General features: G+C 39.1%; 1 protein-coding gene and 1 long non-coding RNA gene across 2 annotated transcripts in view; one reads left to right on the forward strand and one right to left on the reverse strand.

Moving 5' to 3' along the window:
* Positions 1-24,838, reverse strand: part of LOC309373959 — a 76,666-nt gene that overhangs the window by 48,137 nt on the left and 3,691 nt on the right. The window lies entirely within an intron of this gene.
* LOC309374785 (desmocollin-1-like) lies at positions 4,921-22,870 on the forward strand (the record flags this gene model as incomplete). The annotated part of the gene is made up of 15 exons (XM_081919967.1): positions 4,921-5,155; positions 6,988-7,190; positions 7,764-7,889; positions 8,656-8,811; positions 10,609-10,753; positions 11,846-12,021; positions 12,446-12,580; positions 13,665-13,850; positions 14,443-14,699; positions 14,828-14,967; positions 15,347-15,559; positions 15,661-15,933; positions 16,911-17,062; positions 17,798-18,319; positions 19,741-22,870. The coding sequence occupies 15 exons, from the start codon at positions 4,921-4,923 to the stop codon at positions 20,200-20,202; spliced, it is 3,381 nt and encodes a 1,126-aa protein (XP_081776093.1). The 3' UTR covers positions 20,203-22,870.

Raw genomic sequence — 24,838 nt, forward strand, 5'->3', positions numbered from 1 at the left:
AGTACTTTTAAATGTTTTTTTTTTTCAGGCAGATTTTTAAGGATGTGACATCAAAAATCTGCCTTGAAACAGGTTGAGGCAGAATATATTCTATCCCCTCTGAGATCTGAGAAGGACCAGACTTTAATGGGTCTGGTGGTTTGCAGGTGGTTTATTCTCTAGTATTCTAATGTTAATGCCCTTGTCTAAAACTATTTGAACCATGATTCTTTTGCCAAGTGTATGTATGTACAGTAATTTTTAATTTCAGAGCAGTCAGTCATATTTTTTTATGAAGTGTTTGTTCCTTCTCCAGTTCTTAAAGCAATTATCTGAACCTAGATAATCCAAAACAGGTTATAAAGGAGATATGTGCATGCTTAATAACCACTTATTACAGTGCCATACCTTTAATCAATGTGAAATTAAACAGTTTTTGTTAATTTTGGTAAATTGGTTCTATCCCCTCACAGTGTTTTATGCAATGGAGATTTTAGGGGTTCTCCTAAAATTGCAATACTGAGGAATCTGGAGTCCATGACCAGTGTACTAAAGTAGCATTCATGGCTCATAGAAGATGTTCATATTTAGAACCAACAACCCACCCCTATTCCTTCAGCATGAAAATCCTTTGCTTGTTTTTTTTTCTTATTTTAGATATACTTTTATATAAGATATTGCCCCTTTTTGATTTGCTGGTTTGTTATCCTAACTGAAAGAGTCCAATTCTTGATTTTTTAAAAAACCAATATTGGTAGTAATACCATTTTTACCATAGTTATTCTTCCTGGAAAGTAGTTTTCCCTAGTGTATTATAAAACCTTCACACTCTTTATAAAAGGATTCGTGATTATTTGCATGGCGACCACAAATTCAAGATCATTCAGTTGAAAAGTGGGATATATGTGCATTCATATGAATGAATAAAATTTCATTCTCCTCTTACATTTATAACAAATGGAATTGTGAATATTTCGTGCTTTGATAATATAACTGCCAAATGCAAAGTCCCTTTACAATGGCCAGGTATGATAGGAGTTGTTACCCAAAGTATCTGGAAAGATCACCAAGGTTGATTTAGTTAGTGCTCTGAAGCTCCTCTTTTCTGAAGCAAGGAACACCCACCATCATTTACAAATCAATAGGTTTATAAGGATGATATTTAAATTAATCAATGTCCTTTGAATAAAGGACAACTGAAAACCTTGGTGATGAAAAGGAAGGCTAGAGCTTCTTCTATAAATAGAAAAGAATTGTTTTATATTAATTTAATTGGGATTCCGGCAATCAAGAAAGATACGGTAGATGAGACAAAGAGGCATGGCTGACTGGGGAGCATGGTCCTTGAATGGGGAGCCCAGAATTTTTGCACTGGTCTTGGCTGAAAACTCATTGCTTCAGCCTCCAGCTTAAGATTCTATGAAACCAAGAATTATCTCTGTGAAACCAAAAACAATTTAGTCCTAAGCAATTGGGAAGGGAAGGGCAAGCCCAGGAGCCCAATCCATCCAACTTCTCCCTTTCCCCCAGCATTTCACCAGGGCAAGGAAAGTCTGAAATGAAATAGAGCACGTTCCACAAGTCTCTTTCAGGACAAGCCCCATGACATTTAGCAAGAGAGCTGAATTAACAACCCGGCCCTTCTTAGACAGCAAAAGCTTTAAGTGAAAGGGAAGAAAAGGAAGAAAGTTGCATTCACTTTTTGCACCATATACTCGCTGCTGCTGCCTTGCAGTGTTTCCTTTCACCCTGACTCCTCTGGGGACTATCACCAGACCCACCAAGTCACTAGCTGGAAAAGCCCTGCAGCCCATTGAATTTCTATACTGGAAATGGTGCTACTAGCTGCAAGATGGTCTAAAGGCAGCATCTTATGTAGAGCTATCTGGCTACAGCTTCTCTTCAGTCTACTGGTGAGTAGAACAGAATGTTGAATTGGTTGTATATCAATAGTAAGTAGCCAGAATTCATCATGAAATAAAGGGACCAAATAAAACCTATGTAGATATTTGTATTTAACTATTCTCTGCCAAAGACTACGGACATTATAGAGCTGTTCTCTGGAGTATGGTGAGAATAGTATGTGCTAAAATAAAGAACATCTGCTTTATTTTATGTAGCTGATGTAGTTTTAAATATGTTGCATGTCTTAGTACAGGAGACATCCTTTACACTGACTCTTGGCAATGCTGAATACGAAAGAGTTGCTATTATTATTTAAACTTCTTGCAACAATTCCAGTATGCCTTTCTAATTGTCAAAATAACACTGAAAGTAAAGATCATTGTGGGGTCCTATTTATTGTTTTTAAAACGGTATGCTAATAAGCTGATTACATTTAAAGTAATTGACGCATGGAACTGTTTGATACAGTTTACTGGAATCACTGTGTTCCAGCATCAGGGATATTAATTTTGATTTAAGGAACTTTAATATTCTGATATCAACAAACTTTTGAGAGGTCTGGAAAGTTACCATCACTGAAAATGTCTAAGCCTGAAATCCTGTACCCATTTATCTGGGAGTAAGCCCTAATGAACTTAAATGAATTTACTTCTGAGTAGATATGAATAGAATTGTGCTCTAAGTGTTCTATATTAATTTCTTTGCATCAGGTATTGGCTCTCTTTAGAATTTTTTAGAAGGGGAAATACTCAGTGACAGATAATATCAGCAGGATTGTTTCTGCATTTGTACTGAAATATTATAATAAGGATTATGCTAAAATAAATGAGTTTTTATTTGATTCTTTGGGCAAAGTCCTAGTTAAATGTGTGTGTGTGTGTGGGGACAATTTCTGGTTTTGTTAAATTATCTTGTATTTATTTCTTGTGGGAATTTATGGTCAGTAAATTATTGCTGAGATCCTATCCTGGCTATGTATTGGAAGTGGTTTGTAATATTTAATAAGAATATGATTGCAGATAGAGATATTTATGGTCATTCTGAACAAGGAGTCTGTTATGTTACTCTATTTACATAAAATAAAAAAGAGAAGAAAAAGCAGAGAGGGTGCCTCCAGTTCCCATCAGCCCCAGTAAACATAGCCAATTGTCAGAAATGATGGGAGTTGTAGCCAATAAAGGCCATAGATTTCCTACCCCTGAGGCAAAGGAAATGAGACTGGGGCCAGACCACAAATCAGGAGAAATTTGGTTCGGTATTAGAACTTGTACTAAGTAAAATAAAACAAAAAGTTGGAGATAAGGAATTTAAGGAAAACCTGGCCATGTCAGGGTCACAACAGGAGTGCAATATGTAATGCACATCATCACATTTAGGAACTTCCAGGAAAAGACTTGCATCCTTTCACTTCAGTCAGTTCAAACCATTAGGAAGGCATATGGTATAGGTCATATATGACTGTACAACTTCTGAATGAATGTGGGGCGGGGGTTGCTTGTTTTTAGTTTTGGCTGAGATCTGCAGGTTTGTGTCTGACTCTTACACCTTGTTTGGGCCTTTGGATTGGAACAACTATTGACCAGTTGCAAATACACCCTTTTGGGAGAAGGTGATTGAGGTTGTGGTGGAGTAGCTGCACATTTTTGGAGGACACAGATTATCTGGGCCACAGAACCGAGTTGCTCTTGGTCGTCTTGATGGATGACCTCTGCAGAGAGTGTGACTTGCTCCTGCTTCTTGATCTCTCAACAGCATTTGATGCCATCAACCAAGGTATCCTCCTGGAACAACTCCAGGGAATGGGAATTGGAGGCACCATATTACAGTGGTACCTTGGTTCTGAAATTTAATCCATTCCAGAAGTCCGTTCCAAAACCAAAGTATTCCAAAACTAAGGTGCGCTTCCCATAGAAAGTAATGCAAAATTGATTAATCCGTTCTAGACTTTTAAAAACAACCCCTAAAACATCAATTTAACATGAATTTTACTATCTCATGAGACCATTAATCCATAAAATGAAAGCAATAAACAATGTACTGCAGTCACACAATCAATCAATCAGTAGCTGAACTGGGTTCCACACAGTCACAAAAACAAAACAAAAAAGCCGCAAAAACAAAAATGCAAAATAAATAGCAAAAACAGACAGACCTCAGCGTAACACTCAAAATGGAAGTGTGGCATTCAGATCATAAGTGTAACACTCAAAACAGGGCACGTTTGGCTTCCAAAAAATGTTCGCAAACGGGAACACTTACTTCCGGGTTTGCAGTGTTTGGGTTCCAAGTTGTTTGAGTACCAAGGCATTTGAGAACCAAGGTACCACTGTACAGTGGTTCTGATCCTACCTTTGGGACTGAGTTCAGAGAGTAGCATTGGGAGATAGCACTGGCTATCTTATCTCCATTGCTATTTAACATCTACATGAAGTCACTGTGAGCAGTCATTAGGAGTTTTAGAGTGAGGTGCCATCAGCATGCTGATGACACTCAGTTCTACTTCTTAATAACATCTGAATCAGGAGAGACCATGCAGTTCCTGGGCTACTGCATAGATACAGTGGTGAGATGGATGAGGGAGAACAAGCTGAACTTGAATCTTGGCAACGCGGAGGCACTGTGGGTGAGTAGTTCCCAGGTCTGAGAAATTGGCCAATGGCCTACCTTGGATGGGGTTGCACTCCCCCTTAACAAGAGGTAAGGGGGTGGCAGGATCTACAGATCTGGTCTCCTAGGAATGAATCACCTATTGCTGCTGCTATAGTGCCACTGGCAGTTGCAGCATACTCAATGGAAGCTGGATCTTCCTCCTCCTCAGCAGTCCCCCCCCTGCCTCCACAGCGGTCCCTCTAGGAGGCACTGCTGGTCTCCTTCCACCCTGCTCCCAATGTTATTATTTATCTCACCCTTGTTCCTGATGTAGACCTTCACTCCCTCTTCTTCCCTGGTGATGGGAGGGGGGCACCATTTTATGATTTGCCTCAGGTGCCAAAATGACTTGGGCTGGCCTTGAAGCAGCAGGTCCACAGTTTGGGGATGCTTCTAGATCCACCTCTGTCACTAGAGGCTCAGACAGCCGCAGTGGCTAGAAGTGCCTTTTACCAAGGGCAGCTGGTTCAACAGCGACGGCCATTCCTGGACCAGGAAAGCCTTGCCACAGTAGTTCATGCGCTGGTAACTTCAAGACTGGACTATTGCAATGTGCTCTATGTGGGGGCTTCCCTCACACTTGATCCTGAAGCTGCAGCTAGTGCAGATGTTTATAACATTTGTAAGAGTTTAAATATTTTTCGTCTTTTATTGTGGTTTTAACCTTTTTATGTTTTAAATTACAGTTGTATAATTTTTAGTTACAATTTCATTGTTTTATCCTTTTTGTAAACCACTGAGGTGTTTTCTACAAGCAAGCAGTATATAAATATTATGAAATAAATAAATAAATAAACAAACAAACATTGTAACACATGGTTTACAATATATTTCCCCCCAGTCCATTCACACATCTTGAATGTGATTAGATGCTGAATGATACATCATTTACTTTATACCAGAACTAATATTCCCTTCCTGCATTTGCTTGCTTTAATGATGTCTCTTGCAAGTGCAATACAAATATTGGTGGCTTGTAATACTAATCTGAAATATGATACAAGAAGTCTGGCTTCCAAAGTTCTTCTCGAAGTATTACAAAATATGGTCTGGAGAATAATATACATCCAGCTTCCTGCCGACTCCCTTACCCACTTAATTTCCTTACAGCTTCAGAAATGGTGGAATTGAAACAGGAAGTGGGTCCCTCTCCATTCTTCCCTGGTTCCTGACTAACGGCCATAGCAGCAAGTCAAGCATAACAGAAAGAGTGAAGAGGGAGATACACTCCTGTCACTCTTGCTTCAAGGCCCCTCTTCTTTCACCATTGTAGGAACACCAAACCTAGTTAGTGGGCAAATGGAAGATGGCTTGCAAACAGATGGTAAATTCATGGGAAGAAGGAAGGGAATTAAGGGGCTCACTGGGCTGGGGGAAACTGTTGCATTCCTGAAAATATAATTAGGGATATGAGTGATGGAGTCTGTTCATCAAGCTTGAGGTTTTTTTTTCCAGTTTTGAGGGAAACTGTTCCATATTCCAAGCCCAGTTTATTTATTTATTTCACGACATTTATACAGTATATCACTTGACCGCAATAAAATCTCTAAGCAGTTTGCAAAATTCCAAGGACAATATACTTCATTACTAATATGTTTAATTCTCTCTCTTTGTGTGTTAACTTTTAGTAGAGCCTTTGAGTAGAGTCTCTTATTTGGTGTAAAGGAACCTAAAGCAACATCTATTCTGAAGATATATGAGATCCATTAATGGACATTTTGCTTCTCAGCTGAACCCTTTACAATTCACAGGTCTTTTGAATTTGGGGTCAGCAAAGATATTTGCTGGAATGAGGAATACAGGATTGGGATATGAGAACTCTACAGTTCCACTGATGTAGACGTTTGTTGTTATCAAAGCAAACTAACCGCTGAATACTTTTAGAATTTAAATAACAAGCCAATCAATACAAAGTTTGTATTGAAATAATTTTGTTGCTTCATGAAAAAAAGGATGATTTAAGGTTTTGGTCTCTCTCTCTCTTTAAGGTATTGAGTTTATCTTCTGAAGCTTGCAAGAAAGTAACTTTTAATGTCCCTCATAAACTAAAGGCAGGGGCATTTGTTGGCCAAGGTAAGAATCCAAGAATATGTTAATGCTGTTGTTGTCAAATGCGTACTATTTGAAAACCAATAATATATAGGCAAATTAAAATTTAACCCGAGTTGTTTCCAGATTCTGGAGTTCAAATTCTAAGGTTACCTAAATTATCCTACGTATTATGCGAATTGAACAGATCTGGAGGACAATAGGCTATGGGGAGTGCCCAGACCACCTGTGCCATCAACAGCTAAGCAATTTTTGGCCAGGGCAGCGGGGACTCCTCTGCCTGTATATCATAAATTTGATTTGGCACTAAATACAGTTTTAGACACCTTTGTTTGGAATTACGTCCTTGTGAACTACTTTTCCTCCTCATTTCAACTAGTCCTTTAAATTTATATTTTCCTACAGTAAACATGAAACAGTGTCTTAATCATTCTGAAATTATTTACTCAAACAATCCCAATTTCACAATTCAAGAAGATGGCTCATTGTATACAACAAGGGATGTTTCCCTGACTTCCCATGAAATCATCATCACCATATTCCTTAAAAGCAATCATGAACAGGAACAAAAGAAGATACATATTAGTTTGCTCACACATTCAAAAAAGGTAAACATATCTGATTTGCATCAATATATCTTATCCTGCTCTTTTCATTTCTTCCTCATCTTTTAGTGCTGCTGTTTTACTTTGAAGGACAATTTACATGGCTATGTGATCAGAATCTGAATGTGTATTGTTGGAATCTTCTCCCAAATTACTGCTAAATATTCCACTAAAAACAGAACTGATAAAGCACAGATAAAAATAGAAAGTTATAACCTTGATCAATGACATAATACAAATTCAACTTGGAAGAAAAAACAGAATTTAATGGACATAGCGCAAGGACAAAAATATTAGATTTGTTTCACGTTACATAAGAATGCTACTATTCCCATATGCTACAGTTATCCTAGAAGCCAGGAAATCTTATTGACTGTTAAAACATTTGTAACACTAGCAGAGCGATAGACACAGAGGGACTGAAAAATAAAGTGATGCAACACATAGGGTGGCATCCAACTTAATCAGAGGAGACCCATTGAAATAAATGGATTTAGGTGCCTTGAGTATGACTTGGCTGAATACTGCTCATGATTGCTATTGTTGTTTGCTTAGTTATCTCTCCCGTTCTTCTAGGTCCCAATAGCAAAGGCAAGACATTTACGAGATACTTTTCTTAGACGAACTAAACGGAGATGGGCTCCCGTCCCAACTATTTTGATGGAAAACTCACTTGGACCTTATCCAATGCAAATTCAACAGGTATGTTTTAAATTCACTTATTCATTTTTACTTTTCAAATTATCAGTCAAGGGTCTTTGAGCAGCTTGGCATATGTTATAAGTGATCAGTAAGAGAACTTCAATCAATAGAAACTATGAATGAAAAAAGCAGCCTTCAGATAGACAGCATACTCTCTGCACCCCAATTCTTGCTAGGCAGCCAAGAACTTTACTGTTAAACCCATCGTTTTTGTCTATAAATGATTGCCCCATCTGGTAAACTCATCTGTCTGCTGGAATTGTTTGTTGCATCACTGTTGCTGATATATACATTGCTGCAGAAATCTGGGATTAGGGAAACCAGTTTGTCTTTGCTCACATCTTTTGAAGAAGCTTGTAATTGCAATGTAAATATCTAAAGTCAGCTATTTAACACCAGAGATGGAAATCCATTTAAATGCTCCAGCTTTTGCCTGGAAGTACGGAGGAAACAACAGCTTGGGTCTGATAGGAGTTCAATACAAGGCTTTTACATTTGTAAGAAACTAGCTATGTGGAACAGCCTAATCATATGAATTCTCCCTACTCTCACCAGGAACATGGTAAGCAAGTCACAAGCATTTTAGACTTTGCCTGGAACTACTATCACATGAAACATTTATTTCCTGTGTCCATAATATTTGAATTGATGTGTAAATATTTTGTTTTTGCATCTTGGGATTGCTAACGGATTCTGAATAAATAGATAAGAAAATAAGATTTTGTTAATTATTATTTCTGTTTCAAATTGGTTTGCATTTACACAGCTGCTTTCCGACACATCCCTAACATACGATATCAGATACTCCATAAGTGGTCATGGTGTTGACAAGCCACCATATAATTATTTCTACATAGAGGAGGACACTGGAAATCTATTTGTTACCTGTCCAATCGATCGGGAAGAGTACCCAGAATTTCAGGTATGGGTTTCAGACTTCTGTTTACGTATTTACTGATAAGTAACAATTGCACAGATCCATGGTATTTCTTTTACTAAAAGTTTCTCTGAACAGGGCTGCCTTCAGATGTTTTCTAAAAGTTGTGTAATTCTTTATCTCCCTGACATCTGATGGGAGGACATTCCACAGGGAGGGCCCCCACTGCTAAGAAGGCCCTCTGCAGTGTAGTCTCCTCAAGGTAAAGAATTAAAAATGAATGAACAGATGCAACAATTATCCGTTGCAGCTGTCTGTATGTTACTTTTTTGACAGGTAACTGCATGACTGAGGGAAACACGCGGGGAAATGAGTTTTCAAACACTGTATCCACTACAGAGAAGCTGTTTTTGGTAGCCTCACAACGTTTACATTAGTCCTCAGTTCTTCAATAGAAGGTGAGAGGGATTTGGTTGGTGAGCAACATGTAGAATCATCAACAGGCCATGCACAGCATCAACTTGCCAATCAGAGCCAGATGTTCCTGTACCTGTAAATAGGTGGGGGGAGAAGACTGATTTACTGGCTGCTAGCAGTACCAAGGCACTTAAGGAAACCTGAGAAGGCATTTGTGGGTTTTCTTACAGATGAAAGATAGCAAGCAGCCTGTGCTCACCCCAGCCTATTATCTCCCTTTACTTCACAGCTTTCTGATAACACTTGCCCACTCATACTAGTGAAACAGTTCAGGAAAAGGTGAACAGGCAAGCAGACACAAAGAACATGATGCTTGAACCAGGCATTTGACTGACTAGATGTCTTTCCTCCTAAACTGGTGTTCTGGGCTGCTGTGTTGATATTTTGTCATTGGCTGTATTGTGGTTTTATTTTATGATTTCAATGAAAATTGTACTTCCTATAACCATTCAGTAAAGAGGAGACTACAATAATAAATATATAAATACTAACACTCAAGGTGCAGCGCCAATTGATGGGGATATATATGAAAGCTTGTCCACAAAGATGGATTATAGTTGAACCAGCAAAAAGGTACTTGCCCCACCTTCCCTTCACTGTTCCCATGTGGTCTTTCCTATCTTTCCCATATCTCCTTCTTCCTTCATCTCTCCTTTCCATGGCCCAAATGGCTGTGCCTAGTCCCTTATTTGTTTCCTTGCCTCAGGCCCCTGTTCCAACACACAATTGCCTTGCACAAGTCCTTCTTTCCCAGGCCATTCAATGGACTACTTTATTTGACCATTGCTTCCTCTGTACTTCACTTTGTATGACGCACAACTCCTTTGTACCCAGTGGCGTAGTGTGGGTTGTCAGCACCCGGGGCAAGGCAAGTAATTTGTGCCCCCTAACCCGTGGATTTGCGCCCCCTAACCCGTGGATTTGCACCCCCTAACCCTACCCCCCAGATGTTGCGCCCGGTGTGGCCGGCCCCCCCTGCACACCCCACGCTACACCACTGTTTGTACCTCCTTCCCATGGCTCTGTCCATTTCCTCTTATGCCACTTTACCTCATGTCCCTGCCTCCTTTCTCTCTTCTTCTTAGTCCAACTCAACTGTAGCCTATCCTTATGTCTGTTTTTAAATGCATATACTCTGGGAGATCATGGGGACACAATGTCCCGTGCTTTTCTGGATGTACAGGTGGACTGCTCACCACAACGGCCACACACAGCATATAAACAGCCTGTTCACCTTGGCAGATTCCTGTTTAGAAACTTGGACTGAAGTAATTGTATCCTGATTTGTTAAAAATATATATTTTTTCTGCTTCAGATCAACTAGCAAATAAAAGTTTGTTTGTTTGTTTGCTCTCTTTTATACAGTTGATTTGCTATGCAATGACAGCAGATGGATATACACCAGAGATACCGCTTGTGCATATAATTAGAATAGAAGATGATAATGATAATGCCCCAGTGTTTGAGCAGGACGTTTATACTTTTCTTGTCTTTGAAAACTGTGGAATTGGTAATTTTAAAAATCTTTTCTTTTTTAAATAAATCATGCTTAGTTTAGACAGCAATATTTTAAAGTACTAATTAAAAACTGAGGTGCTGTGAATTGTATGTAAGCTCCATATCATTTTTATTTGCTATAATTCTGAGCTTATATCTGAGTTCAGAAAAATAATAATCTACATATCATCAAGGATTCTGGTTCTGGTTAGAATAATCATGTGACAGCCCCCATCCTCAGTCACATGGGGATGAGAGGCCTACCTCATCATTCTTGTTACCTTCCATAGGAGCCAACTCCTAGGGGCTGGGGTGTGTGTCTTTGCTCCTCCAGTAAAATATTTGAGGGCGTCAGTGCCCCCTAAAGTTTATGGGTATTGCCATCCAAATGGCTTCCATGCAACATATCATGTGAAACGATTATGAAGGGCAGGGCTTACATGCCCCCCATATTTCATTCAAGTTGGCACCCACTGTTGCTCTCCATGAGTTAGAGAGCAACTGTGTGAAATGGGGAGCCTTCTATACTTGTGGAGCCTCCCCATTCATTTTAAAATACTGATTTTCCAGGTGTCTACAAGCCCTACAAATACAGTAGGTTCCCTGCTTCCCACAATTGCTCTCTAACTGATGAGAATGATGATGAGTAAGCATGATACTGGTAAATTCATCTCCAGAGTGTACCTATCCCCCAAATGAGTTGTTGCTATAACCAGCAGGAGAACTTTGGTTTCTCATCAAAGAAAGGGTGGTGAACCACTGTTCAACAATGCAGTCCTAAAATAATGAACTTCACTATTTATGCAGTAGGAAGTCCCCAACAGCGGGGAAAACCAATCTGTTTCAAATAAGAATATAGAAAGATGCATAGACAGATAGATCTGTTTCATTGATCAAATGTTAAGAACGGTTATATTTCTCTACAGATGTTTTAAAATAGGCATACTTAGGTATACAAAAGTGATTTTTTAAAAAAGCATTCGGACATATATGCCTGGATTTACATGTTTAGATTAAGTGAAAAATCACCCCCTCTAAATAATTATTTTAAAACTATCTATTGAAGGAAAGCTGGAAATTTAAAGATGATGTCTTGTACATGCAGGGACGCTAGTTGGACAAGTGACTGCAACAGACAATGATGAGCCATACACCTTACATACTGAAGTGAAATACAGAATTGTGTCCCAGGATCTTCAAAGTTATCAGAATTTAAGGGTATTTGCTATAAATCCAGATTCAGGTTCTATTACGGTGGTAACATCACATCTGGACAGAGAGGTAAATTTCCTGTGCACCTAGCCTTTATTCACATGCCAAAACTCTGTCAAGAAGGGCAACTTGGAGCTTTTTAGAGGAAAGATAGATTATAAGAGAAATAAATTGGTACATCGCCATGCAATTGTTGTTTAGGATCAGAATGTGAAGTCATTCTTGCTCCCTCTTTAAAAAAATACAGACATGTGTTTGATGTTGCAAACAGATCATTTAAAGCATATATTTCTCAAATGCTATTTTGTAGGCTCAAACAATGCCAAGCTGTTTTTTTTTCAATGCAGCATCCATCATCTTGGCTAATATTATACAAACGTGTAACTATCTGAAGAACTGGGCATTCCCATGGTTTCTGGTTTTCCTTTTCATAAAATCTTGGTGATTTCAATCAGAACAGGGAAATTATGTTTATATATTCCTTTTAATGCAGACAACACCAGAGTATAAGCTACAAATTGAAGCAAGAGATATGGGAGGCCAGGAATTCGGTCTGTGCACTACAGCACAAGTTATAATTACAGTTGGAGATGTAAATGACAATGCTCCACAATTAGAACAAAATGTGGTAAGTTTGTTATTGTTAAAATTCAACAGAGCTTTAAAAAACGTGGGGACCTCCTGAGCAGCCAGTATTTCTTATGGTGTAAATGTAATCATAATAAATGTTAAATTGAGGAAAAATACAATTATTTGCATTTTAACTATAGAGAATTCCTTCCCTGGCTATCAGGATGGAACACGTATTTACAGAATCATTGCCCAGACTATTCTATTTCTCTGAATCCTTCAAAAGTACAGCTTTGTTATAGTGCAATCCTACAGATATCTGCCCAGAAGCATGGCCTATTAAATTCAGTTGGGCTTACTCACTGGTACATGAATATAGGATTGCAGCCCAAGTCCCAAAGCAGCAAAAGTATGTGTCTATCCGATTCTACTCTGTTAGATGCATGAAGGGTTAACCTCAGTTTGCAGCTATATAGACATGTGGGTAAAAAAGAAGAGGTGGGAGTGGAATGCTATTACCATGTGTGGCCAGGAGGTCACCAAAACAAGAGATAAGTGTGTCCCATTACTATGGTAACTAAGATACAAATGCAAACAAGGCATAGATGCAAACAAATTCCCATCCCAGGGGTAAAGTATCAACTCAAGAGTGGATGTGGTCTAATCTCCAAAGATAATGAACAGGAAAAGCAAAATGAATAATACAATGGTACCTCGGGTTACAGAGGCTTCAGGTTAAAGACTCCGCTAACCCAGAAATAGTGCTTCAGGTTAAGAACTTTGCTTCAGGATGAGAACAGAAATCGTGCAGCAGTGGAACGGCGGCAGCAGGAGGCCCCATTAGCTAAAGTGGTGCTTCAGGTTAAGAACATTTTCAGGTTAAGAACAGACCTCCAGAACGAATTAAGTCCTTAACCCGAGGTACCACTGTATATGTAAACACCAAGGGACAATCACATCCTGTAGTGAGCTAGCCATTCCCAATTGTGGCTCAGTTCAAGTCTGGTAGTGTCAGATCTGCACAAGGCTTGAAACTCTGCAGCTTCACCACTGGAGTTAAAGTATTTTATTGTTGCCTTTGGAAAATCATTTCACTGTTCTAGAAGTGTTTATTAATTGCTTATTTGAAAACTTCATTTCAGTATGAAGTGAAAATATATGAAAACGAAGAAAACATAGAAATATTGTGCATTCCTGTAAGAGATAATGATGAACCTGGGACTCCTTCATGGTTGGCTGAATTCACAATTATAAAAGGAAATGAAGACAATGTTTTTTCTATGAATATTGATCAAGAGAGGAATGTCGGGTGTTTACTTGCTTTAAAGGTAAATGCGGATGGGGAAAAATTACCTATGGTACAAAGGTATATTACTAATGGGAATCATCTAGAGTTTTTTGGAAATTATTTGAGGGTATGCAACATAATTTTAAGCCCTGAAAGGCTGTTCTTGAAATGTTATATTTGTAACTATTTTCCAAGGGTTCCCAAGCTTGAAATGTTTCCCTAAAGGAAATTTATCCATGGTTTATGCAATTTGGGGGAAATAAGCAAGCATGAGGAAAAGGAAGGGCGGCAAGAAACTTAATGAAATTGCAAAATACCAATTGATAACCGTTGTGTGGAATCCAAAAGGTGCCATTCCACTAATGGAAGGAATCCACTATACCAACAGGGAGGCAATTTTTGAAGACTCCCTATGCAGCCCACATCCCCTTAATCTACTCTACAGGGTCCCTGGCCAGAGAAACCACCCCAAAAATATTTCCCCTCCCTGTTCTGCTTATGCATGTCTTCTGTCAGAAGAGAGACACCCATTGGATTCCACTCATTATTTTTACCATATTTGTTCAAAGTTTATAACAGCAACCCGGTAATAAATATTGTGTTAGTTTTAACAGAAATGTGTTTGTTTCCAGGGACTGGACCATGAAACTTCCAAGGAGAGAAGATTAGAAATTGTTGTAAATAATGAAGCACCTTACATCCTAGCACCAAATTCAAGAGCCCCATCAAGAAACCCCACCACAATTGTCATTGAAGTTATGGATGTGGATGAGGGGCCAACATTTGCCACTGAATATATTATAACTTTAAGGGAATCTTTCCCAAAAGGAACAGTGGTTGGAATCTATCAAGCATATGACCCAGAAACTGGAGATAGCACAGGCATAAGGTACACTTTTAATTATAACACAGTAATCTGGTTTATAGATTGTGGTTAAAAACAGGGAACAATTATAACTGGTTTATATTATCACATTGTACTAATGGTATACAACCCTTCTAAAATGTTCTCAATAGTTACGGAATAATAAATGACCCATGCAACTGGATCACCATTGATGAAACAGGACAGCTGATAACCACTACAATTTTAGACAGAGATATATTAAATGAGGAATACAGTCAATGCATTGTAACAGTCTCTGCAACTGACCAAAGTGAGTAACAAATGCTTGTAAACTGCTGATTACACTATCTACATATTTGCAGTAGTATTTTGTATCGTACTTTTTAACCACAATTTAAGATACAAAGTATTTTGTATCTTACTTTTAAACCACAAACTCCATCTTCTGTTGCTGAACTAAATTCCTAGTTTGTTGCCCTGTTGCCACAGAAATAAGTCTAAAAGCTAGCTTTAATCCATGAAAGAAAGAGAGAGAAAGAAAGAGAGAGAGAGAAATTCTTATAATTTTCTATATTTGGGGCAGAACTTTTTTCCACGACTACATATTTCCACAGATTAGTTGAAGCCTGCTACTATGTCAGTGTGTGACTATTTACAGCATTAAATCATGAAAAACTTCCATTTTCCAGGTGGTAAAACAGGTCAAGGGAAAATTGTGATAAACATCATGGATGAGAATGACAATTTCCCAGTGATTACGACAAAGAATTACACCATGTGTAAGGACAAAACACCAATTTGTATTACGGCCTTTGATGCCGATCTACCTCCTTACACTGGACCTTTCCATTTTGAAATAGAGAATCGAATGGGCTTAACATGGAGGTTAACACCGAATGATGGTATGTACATGGTTTTCCCTGTCCCACTTCTGTAATAATAACTGTAGGTAACAGAACAAATAATGTAAAAAATGTTCATCATTGCACAATTTGTTTTACAGATGAATCAGCATTGCTTTCACCCGTAGAAGATATTGACTATGGCTATTATATCATACCTGTTAGGATATATGATAATGAAGGTAACAGTGGAATAAGTGAAATAACAGTTCACTACTGTGACTGTGACGTTCCAAGTAATTGTTCTGAACGCAGCACAGTCGCCGCTCTGGAGAATGGGGCAATCCCTGTAGATCGCGTTCCATATCAAGCAGAATCTGCTTTTGGTCCCTGGGGCATTGCTGCAACAGTCCTTGGATCAGTATTATCACTGTGTAAGTATCTCTCTCTCTTATAGATGATATACAAAATGAGCCATTAACTCCAGTCTGTTGCAAAACTGCTTCTCCCTTGACTCTTCCTTGGAGTTCTAAATGTTCACTTATGGTGGCTTAGTCCCATGTTTGTGTATATAGGTATGTTAAATGGAAAATGCACATAGCAATTGGCTACTGTGCACATTCACCAGGTGTCATGGAAAATGTGCACATGTCCATAAAGATGGACTTCTGCACATTTGCCGGTCAATTTGTACAATCCACAACAAGCTTTGGGCATTGTGCATGTATCAGCTACATTAGGTATGTTCTCTGGCCAATATGCATTATCTCCAACAGGCTTTGCAAAAAGTGCATATCTCAACTGCATTCTGTACATACATGCTGACTGTTTGCTGTTTGGAAGAACTAGGCCTCTTTTCCAGAGCTATCAAATCTTCCAAAGGAAGAAAAGGGGGGGGGGAATGCCCTGAATTGAAAAATCATGCGTAGCATTTTATTATTAGAGGTATTCATGAGATTTGTACACCACCCTTCATCCGTAGATCTCAGGGTAGTTCAGAGCATAAAAATACAAGCTAAAGACACAAATAAACATAATAAGAACAAGAACAAGCCAAACCAAACCAATAACCTCCTCCTGCTCCCCCCAAAACATTTAAAAGGCTATAGGATGTTAATCAGCCAAAGGCTTAGTTGAAGAGGAACATTTTCACCTGGTGCCCAACGGTGTATGATGAAGGTTCTAGCTGAACATCCCTGGAGATTTCACAAATGGGGAGCCACCTTTTACTTTGAGTATTGTATTTACTTCCCAAACCCCCCACTTCCTGAGGTACATGCTGGCCTCCGAGGCTATTTGCTTTATAGAAAATATGTAACAATTTACTTATTAAATTCAGTTCCCTTCATGCATGACTTTGAATCACATAATTAAAAACGAAAGCTCAGATTATGTGTATTTCTTTCTACAGCGGGGATGATGGTACCCTGTGGTTACTGGCTCCATAAAAGAAATTCCAAAACTGAAGCAGCGCCTGGAGAAGCACCTGGAGAAGCGTCTAATAATGCAGCTTTTGAGAATTTAATGATGTCAAACACAGAGGCACCAGGTGAAGAAATGACAGTAAGTAGCATTTTTTGGCTAAAAGTTATGAAGTTCCGTACTGCATTTGCTTTCTAAAAAGTGGGGTGTGGGTGGGTGGGTGCGCACTAAATATTAGAGTTGCTGTGTTACTATAAAGGGGGAAAGACATGCTTGCAATGTTTTATCTTTTTAGTGTGTGTACTTTTGAGCTAACTCCTGCACTGTGGGTGTGAGAGTGCGTGTGAGTGAGAGACAGAGAAAGGTAGGTAGTAAGAAGACTGATGAGCACCCAAAAAATTCCAAAACATAAGGTGGTATTCAATTAAGTTTTATTCGGAATATACACATGGAAATTAAGAGAAAATGGCCACGTTTCTGGGTTCAGAAAAGACTGGGATTCATTTTCTTGGGTTTGGATTTCAAGTTAAGCCAACTCTACTTGCCAAATAAGATGGTGGGCAGTAAGTTAGCTGCAGCACTTTATCATGGTTATAAGAGGACCTACAGGTTGTTATGTGGCCTGGTGCTGCAAAATGTATTTCTGGATCCTGGAATGGCATGCAGGCAAGAGAGTTGCTGAGTTGTGGAGATGGTAAGGCCCACAAGTTACTGCTTTGAGTTGGTATGGGATATGTATACACAATGGGGAAAATAGTTGGTTTGGGTTCAAGTCCTGTTCTTCTGAGAGTTCAGGAATCTTATCTCCCAAACTATAGATGGTAAAAAGAAACTGCTGCTTCTTTTACAAAATTCTGCTGTTATCTTTCTTTTCAGGTTCTAAATATACTTCCAGTGAGCACACTGAATACAGCTGTAAGCACGTGCACTGTTGCAGAGAAAACTGGAAAGCAGGAAAGTTTGGAAGTGATAAAAGGAGCAGGCCATCACCCACCAGAATTGGTCAAAGGTGGAGGAAATAAACTGGCAGCATCTTTACATGACATCAGAGGGCAAAGCAAACCAGAATTAGTCAAAGGAGGAGGAAAACTCTTGGCATCATCTTTACATGATATTACAGGGCATCACAAACCAGAACTAGTCAAAGGCGGAGGAAATATCGTGGCAGCATCTTTACATGATATTAGAGGGCATCGCAAACCAGAATTAGTAAAAGGCGGAGGAACTATATTGGCAGCATCTTTGCATGATATCAGAGGGTATCGCAAACCAGAATTATTCAAAGGTGGAGGAAATCACTTGACAGCATCTTTACACAATATCAAACAACCCATACGGAGTTCCTCCAGGGATTTGTGCTCACAATGGCAGGAATTTACCAATCCTCATTTAGCTAAAGTAAGCATTCTGATACAGATTTCCCATGGTTTATGTTTGGATCAATGTTAAGACTATCCACCATAGTGTGATATATTTCAGTTAAGTAGCTACAGTTAGTTCATATTCTGGATTTTAATATTGGCTGTAGCTCTCTAGTTATTTGATGCACTTGGGCTGTTTTACCGGAAAGATCCATGTTGTTCACGCTTGTGAGGTGTTTGTGTGGCCCACAATTATTAATATATTTTCAAAAAAGAGTCAAAGGTCACTCAGAGCATAGTATACTGTTAAAACAATACAATAAAAGCTAAAAATTCAGTTATAATACTAAATAGCGTAAAGCAGTGAGATAAAACATAATCCATAAAGATGACAGCAGAAAACAAATCAATACCATCAATTAACGCCTCATACAATCAGCATAAAATAGTATCAGTCACTTATCAAGCAAGGCAACATAGCCCAAAGATTGGGGGAAATCAGACCACCTTCCTGTGGGATGGTGTTTCAGAGCTTTGGTGCAACTACTGAGAAAGTCCTACCTATTCAAATGCTTCCATTATTTGAATGCAGAGCCTAATGCTGATGCTCAAGGTATCCCACAGTGTGATGTGGCTGCTAATAAAAGGTAAAAAATGTGAAGGTAAAGGACTCCTGGACGGTTAAGTCCAGTCAAAGGCAACTATGGGGTTACAGAGCTCATCTCGCTTTCAGGCCGAGGGAGCCAGTGTTTGTCCACAGAGAGCTTTCTGGGTCATATGGCCAGCATGACTAAACCACTTCTGGTGCAATGGAACACCGTGACAGAAACCAGAGCGCACAGAAACACCGTTTACCTTCCTGCCACAGCAGTACCTATTTATCTACTTGTACTGGCGTGCTTTCGAACTGTTGGGTTGGCAGGAGTTGGGACAGAGCAACGGGAGCTAATGCAATCTTAGGTTGCATTTATAGCAGCACAGTGCTCGGAACACAAGATGAAAGAGTTCCATTCTGGTCTGCACTAGGCAGGCCAAATGTGACGTCCTCTGTCTAGTTCTTGCCATCAAAATTTTAAAAGGAAACTGAGAAAAGAAAGCAAGCCCACAGATCCTGTACTGACCAGGAAGGGGGTATTTTGTTCACTGCCCAGACATTCTGTTGGATGAAGGGTGACATAAAAACACAATAAATATTAATAAATAGGCGGCCAGAAAATCCCTTTCAACCCAATGATTCTATTCTGTGTAGTATGGGATAGATTGACACAAGAAGCTGATCATTGCCTTTAATAAACAGTATGGAAACTGCATTGTTATGCTTTATAGAAAGGGACTTAAATAGTATGAATCATATACATGAATTATATTATTCTTTGCATGCAGGAACCAGTTAGAAGCTCTGATTTATGTTTAGGTGCATTTAAGAAAATGGTTAACATGTACTTTCTTTGCGTGCAGAAGGTGTTTTTGTGCGAACAGGAGGAAGAACGTAAACGTGTCGGCGAATATGTACATTCATATAAATATGAAGGGAAAGGATCGCTGGTTGGTTCCCTAAGCTCCTGTACTGGCGAGTCATCATCAGAAGAACTTGAGTTTTTAAATGAGCCGGAGCCTGCTTTTAAGACATTGGTTGAAGCCTTTGTAATGAAGAAGCATGCTTCCATTGGTTCTGAAACCCACCTGCACAATTCTACAGGAAGCTATGTGCTAACTTCCACAGTTGGAGGCAGCAATGCTTCTGAATACCAGCTACTGGAAACCACAGGACAGAAGAGTGCTCTCGTGCCCAGAACGTGCTTGCTGGTTTCCCAAAGGCAACTTGTTGGCCACTGTGAGAACAGGATGCTGGACCAGATGGGCCACTGGTCTGACACAGCAGGCTCGTCTTATCTTCTTAACTCCATTGAAATGAATTAATGTTCTTGTACCTCCCTAGTTCATCCCAATAGGATTTGAGCAGAAAAGCATGGCCTACTGTAGGCTGTCCCCATTCACATCTCTCTCCCCCCCATTTTTTATTTAAGTAGGCTCTAAAAGAATTGATTTAGTGGGTTTTTAAAAAATAATAATTGAGATTCTGAAATTTGACCTAACTGCACAAAACAGTTTTACGCTCAGGTGCCTAATTTTATATTTTTAACAAAATGTAGTTTGGTCCTTATCTTTAAAAACACCCTTTGGAAACAGTAACACTCTATTATTTCAATTTCAATATTATCTGTCACATGTCTGGTAAATAGAAAGTATTGGTTTAGTGTCTCTTTTCAAAGACTTCTAGTAATAACTATGAAATGCTACTGGTGTGCATGTTAAAGTATTTTCTTAGTTTCTTACTTACGGTATATTAATTGCTTATTTATATTCTTTTAATTTCTTACATATCATCTGTGTACTGGGTTCTGAACTAAGCCAGCGCATAGTTGCCTAGGAAGTCCAACTGAAATCAACACAACTCATGTGCATAACAATGGACTGGATACAACCTTTAGATTTTATAGCCTGAACTGTGGAAATAAGATTAAATTGGAAAGCAGCACTAGTCCACTAGCAAATAAATGCCATTAAAAGCCCTCCATACTTTATCTCTGTCCACACAGCAGTTGTAAGCATACAGGTTCTCCATTTATTTTTCTATAGCTCCTCCTGCAATGAAATAAATAATAAAGCCCTCATGCCATGTGTGTAGGAGAGCAAGCATGTGCAAACTGCTGCCAGGCCCACACGTCACATGCTATTGGCCTTTCAGATCCTTTTTCACTCTTGCCTCTGGCTTCTGTCCACCCAGCAGAGCTGATCAATATGTTGAAACTGCATATTGATTAGATTATATGGCTTGGGGCAAGTGCTTGAAGAATCATAGCAATAACAAGGACTACTGATATGTCTAAAATTTGCCTAGTGCTATATTTGGTATCCTGCCCACAAGGAAATTGAACTTGAGCATAAAATGAAGATCAGCTAACCAAGCAAAATTTCAGATGCATTACGTATTTTCTAACACACACACACACACACACACACACACACACACAAAACCAGGGTAAACAGTGAGGTCAAGAGGCCATGAAATCAAATTCAAAAAGTTTTGTATGCAAAGCTCAGGTCAGCCTTTGCCAACCTTGTGCTTTCCAGATGTTTTGGGCTACTACTAGTTCCCATCATTCCCAAGCAACACAATCATGCTAGCTGGGATGATGGGAATCATAGTCAAAACATCTGGAGGGCACCAAGTTGGCAAAGATAAATATGCAAGACTGGCATAGCAACCTTTCAGAAATAATCTTTCTTAATATTCCAATATTCTCCATTTTATCTAAGCTTTACCAAAATGCATTAAGGCTGTTTCCATACACTTATTCCAGAGAGGCGTCTGGATTGAAATTAAAGAGAGTTATTGATATTTCATCAACAAGGTTACTTTTGAGAGCTGCCCGGTTGCTAGCTTTTTCAGACCTTTAACCTAAACATGCATTTAGAGGCCCATTTCTTAATTTTATACAGTGTATTTATTTGGTGATGGTAGTGCTACTGTTGTGACCCAGCAGTGAGTCCTGACCCACTGGATGAAGACAAATGGCCTAGTTGAATATATATATTTCTTCCTTGCTGATTATTTTAAATATCTGATAAAGTTTTGTTCTTTCAAAAATAAACTGGCATTTAAACAGCAGCTCATTTTTTGTATGCTAAAAATATTAATATACTTCTGTATAATAGTCACATCATAAATTGTACAGTATGACTGAAAGTGACCTGTTATTATTGTAAGCTGCTTGCAATAATGGAAAATGCTGAAAGAAGAATATGACAAAATTTCTCCTCATGACACTTCTGCAGTGAGAAGGAATTAGAACACTGCCCTGCAGCCTCTAGGAGCATAGCTCAGAACTGTGCCTCCCATACTGGAAATACTACCCTGACAGGGTAAAGTGTAGCTCCCAGATGCCTTGAGAAATGTTTAAGGCATTGTTTGCACACTTTTACATGTAATTTATTAATTGCCCAAATGTCAACCCTAACAGACATGCATGCAAACACAGCAGTCTTCTTCTACTGTACAACATTGGGCTGCTTTCATGTTGCTGAAATTGAGGCTTTTCCTGCTGGACCAATTATCTGCTTTGACAGTGCTGATGGTTTCGGAGAGTAGAAAAAGCTGATGACTAGAATAAGAGCTGTTCAGTGTTGTAGGCAAAACTCCTACCCAGCTATAGTTACAGCAGATAAAACCCTAAAAATATGGTGTAGATTTCCATGCCCCTAATCCAGATGGGTGATTTGTGTGCAGAAAACATGATTTTGTTCAACTGTTTCCTTGTTTTATCTACCAAAGAAAACAGCTAAGTAGACCATTAAAATCTTTGCCTGTTTTGCATCTTTACAAAATTGTGCTTATTTGTGATGACAGCCTATAAAAGGCAGGAAAATGTAGTAATATAGTCCCAATCTGTGGCAAAATAGTTGATCGTAAAAGCAGCTGGGATCCTTTTGCTGTAATAAAAAGGGTGCCTGTGCACACTTAGCTTCGCTGATCTTCTGCTATAAGAATATATTGTTTTATATATTAAAGTTTTCATGTTTTAAAGTGAGGCCTAGTTCTCTAAAACTGTGTGGATAAGGACACATTTGGGGCAGATGCGTTATGTGAATTAATCCTCTTCTATTCACAAAAGGGTCTGGTATGTAGAAAACAAAGGAGTGAAGCAGGCACCCCCAAACTTGGCCCTCCAGATGTTTTGGGACCACAACTCCCATCATTCCTAGCTAACAGGACCAGTGGTCAGGGATGATGGGAATTGTAGTCCCAAAACATCTGGAGGGCCGAGTTTGGGGATGCCTGGAGTAAAGGTTCTAGCTGCCCCTTGCAGAGAGGGTGAGGGGAGGGGAGAGGGGCAGATTGTGGTGGAGCCAAGCTAACAGTCCTGCTACTGTTTTTCTTATGATGGTACAGCTAGTTGGGGAATTTTTGTGTAGGAAAGAACATTCAGTCGTGTGGACCCCTACCGTCAATCTGAAGAGATGCAGTCTTCATATATAGGTTCACTAGCCCATCTACATGACAGCTAGGCCCATGACTGCCTTTTATTAATGCCAAAGTTTGTTTAGAATTCAAAACTGGTCAGAGAAGGGAAAGGTAAAGCATATAAATGAGATTACACAAAACACGTCAGAGCTTATTCAGCACCGTTTTACACATACAGCTAAGCTTTCCAGGTGAGCAGCTAGCTAAATGTCCCTGTTGTCGCCCAAACAATTAACACAGCAACCATTGTGCGAAACCACCATAGTGTCGGACAGTCATTATAGTATGTAGTCACCTCTTTCTTCTCATGCTTGTATATTACTCATCATCCAAAGTGTTTATAACCTAATAAGAACCCTTAAAGAGAGATAAACATGGAAGGCAATGGTTTACCAAAGGCCGTCAGGATTTATTATGGGGTTTTCCACATTCAAACCCAACAAGTCAGCCACTACAGCACACAAGCTTTTGTGACTCTTTCCTGTAACACCCTCTCTCCCCTAGGCATCATGGCTGCAGAAACTGCTATGTGATAGCTGCCATTTATGATTGGTCATGTCTTACAGGTTGCATTGTACAGACTTTTAGGCTGCAAGTCAATATCATCTTTCCTGTCAATAAGCTCTGTTGACTCAATATCCGAGTTGAAACATGCAGGATTGCACTGTTAGTGTCTTCCATCACTGTAAATGTGAGAATATAAGACAGATAATTTCCAGTGATTTCTGAGATGCCTATAACATGTATTCCCAATGTATTGTTTTAGGAGAACAATTATGAAAGAGATTTACTTTTTAAGCACTGACTGTGGTTACAGAGAAATTGCAACAATACTTTGAATAAAATGTATACAATCGAAAGACTTACAAGCTACTGGAAAAACATTGCAATAAAATATTGTTAAAGACACTTTGTTATCAATGACAACAGCACCATGTACGCAGGCAGAATTGGATACAACATTTACACAAATTTTATTCAGGTAGTAATTCTTCTATGTTCTTAGCAGTGACTCCTATGTGATATCATAAATTAGCTTTGAAAACCCCAATTTCAAAAGCAGTTTGCCATGTGGAATGGGTGGCTTCTCTCTGAGGGAAAAACCCTTGAGCTCACAAAACCACAACCCTGAACCAGCAAATAATTGTTTAAAATAAGGGACAATTATTGCTGCAGTGGCTGAAGCTCCTCATAAGATCATAAGAAGAATGTTGTTGGGTGAGGCTAAAGGCCTATCTAGTCCAGCATCCTGTTCTTATGGTGGACAAGCAGATGCCCATAGGAAGCAGGCAAGCAGGACCCAAGTGCAGGTCTTCCCTTGCAATAACTGCCTCTGCCCTTTGCTGGCTACCCCACAGTTATGACATTGCATCCATGCCCAATATAATAGAGCTCAGGCAACGCTATTCATACTCCGAAGCTTCCCACCCATACTACATTTGCATTAATAACAGGTAGTTGACTGGTACTTAATAATAGGATTGAAAATAATAGCACAACAGATCATAGATTGTTCTGCAGATACATTAG

The sequence above is a fragment of the Podarcis melisellensis genome (assembly GCF_964234715.1).
Source record: "Podarcis melisellensis genome assembly, chromosome: 7".
Lineage (NCBI taxonomy): Eukaryota > Metazoa > Chordata > Lepidosauria > Squamata > Lacertidae > Podarcis > Podarcis melisellensis.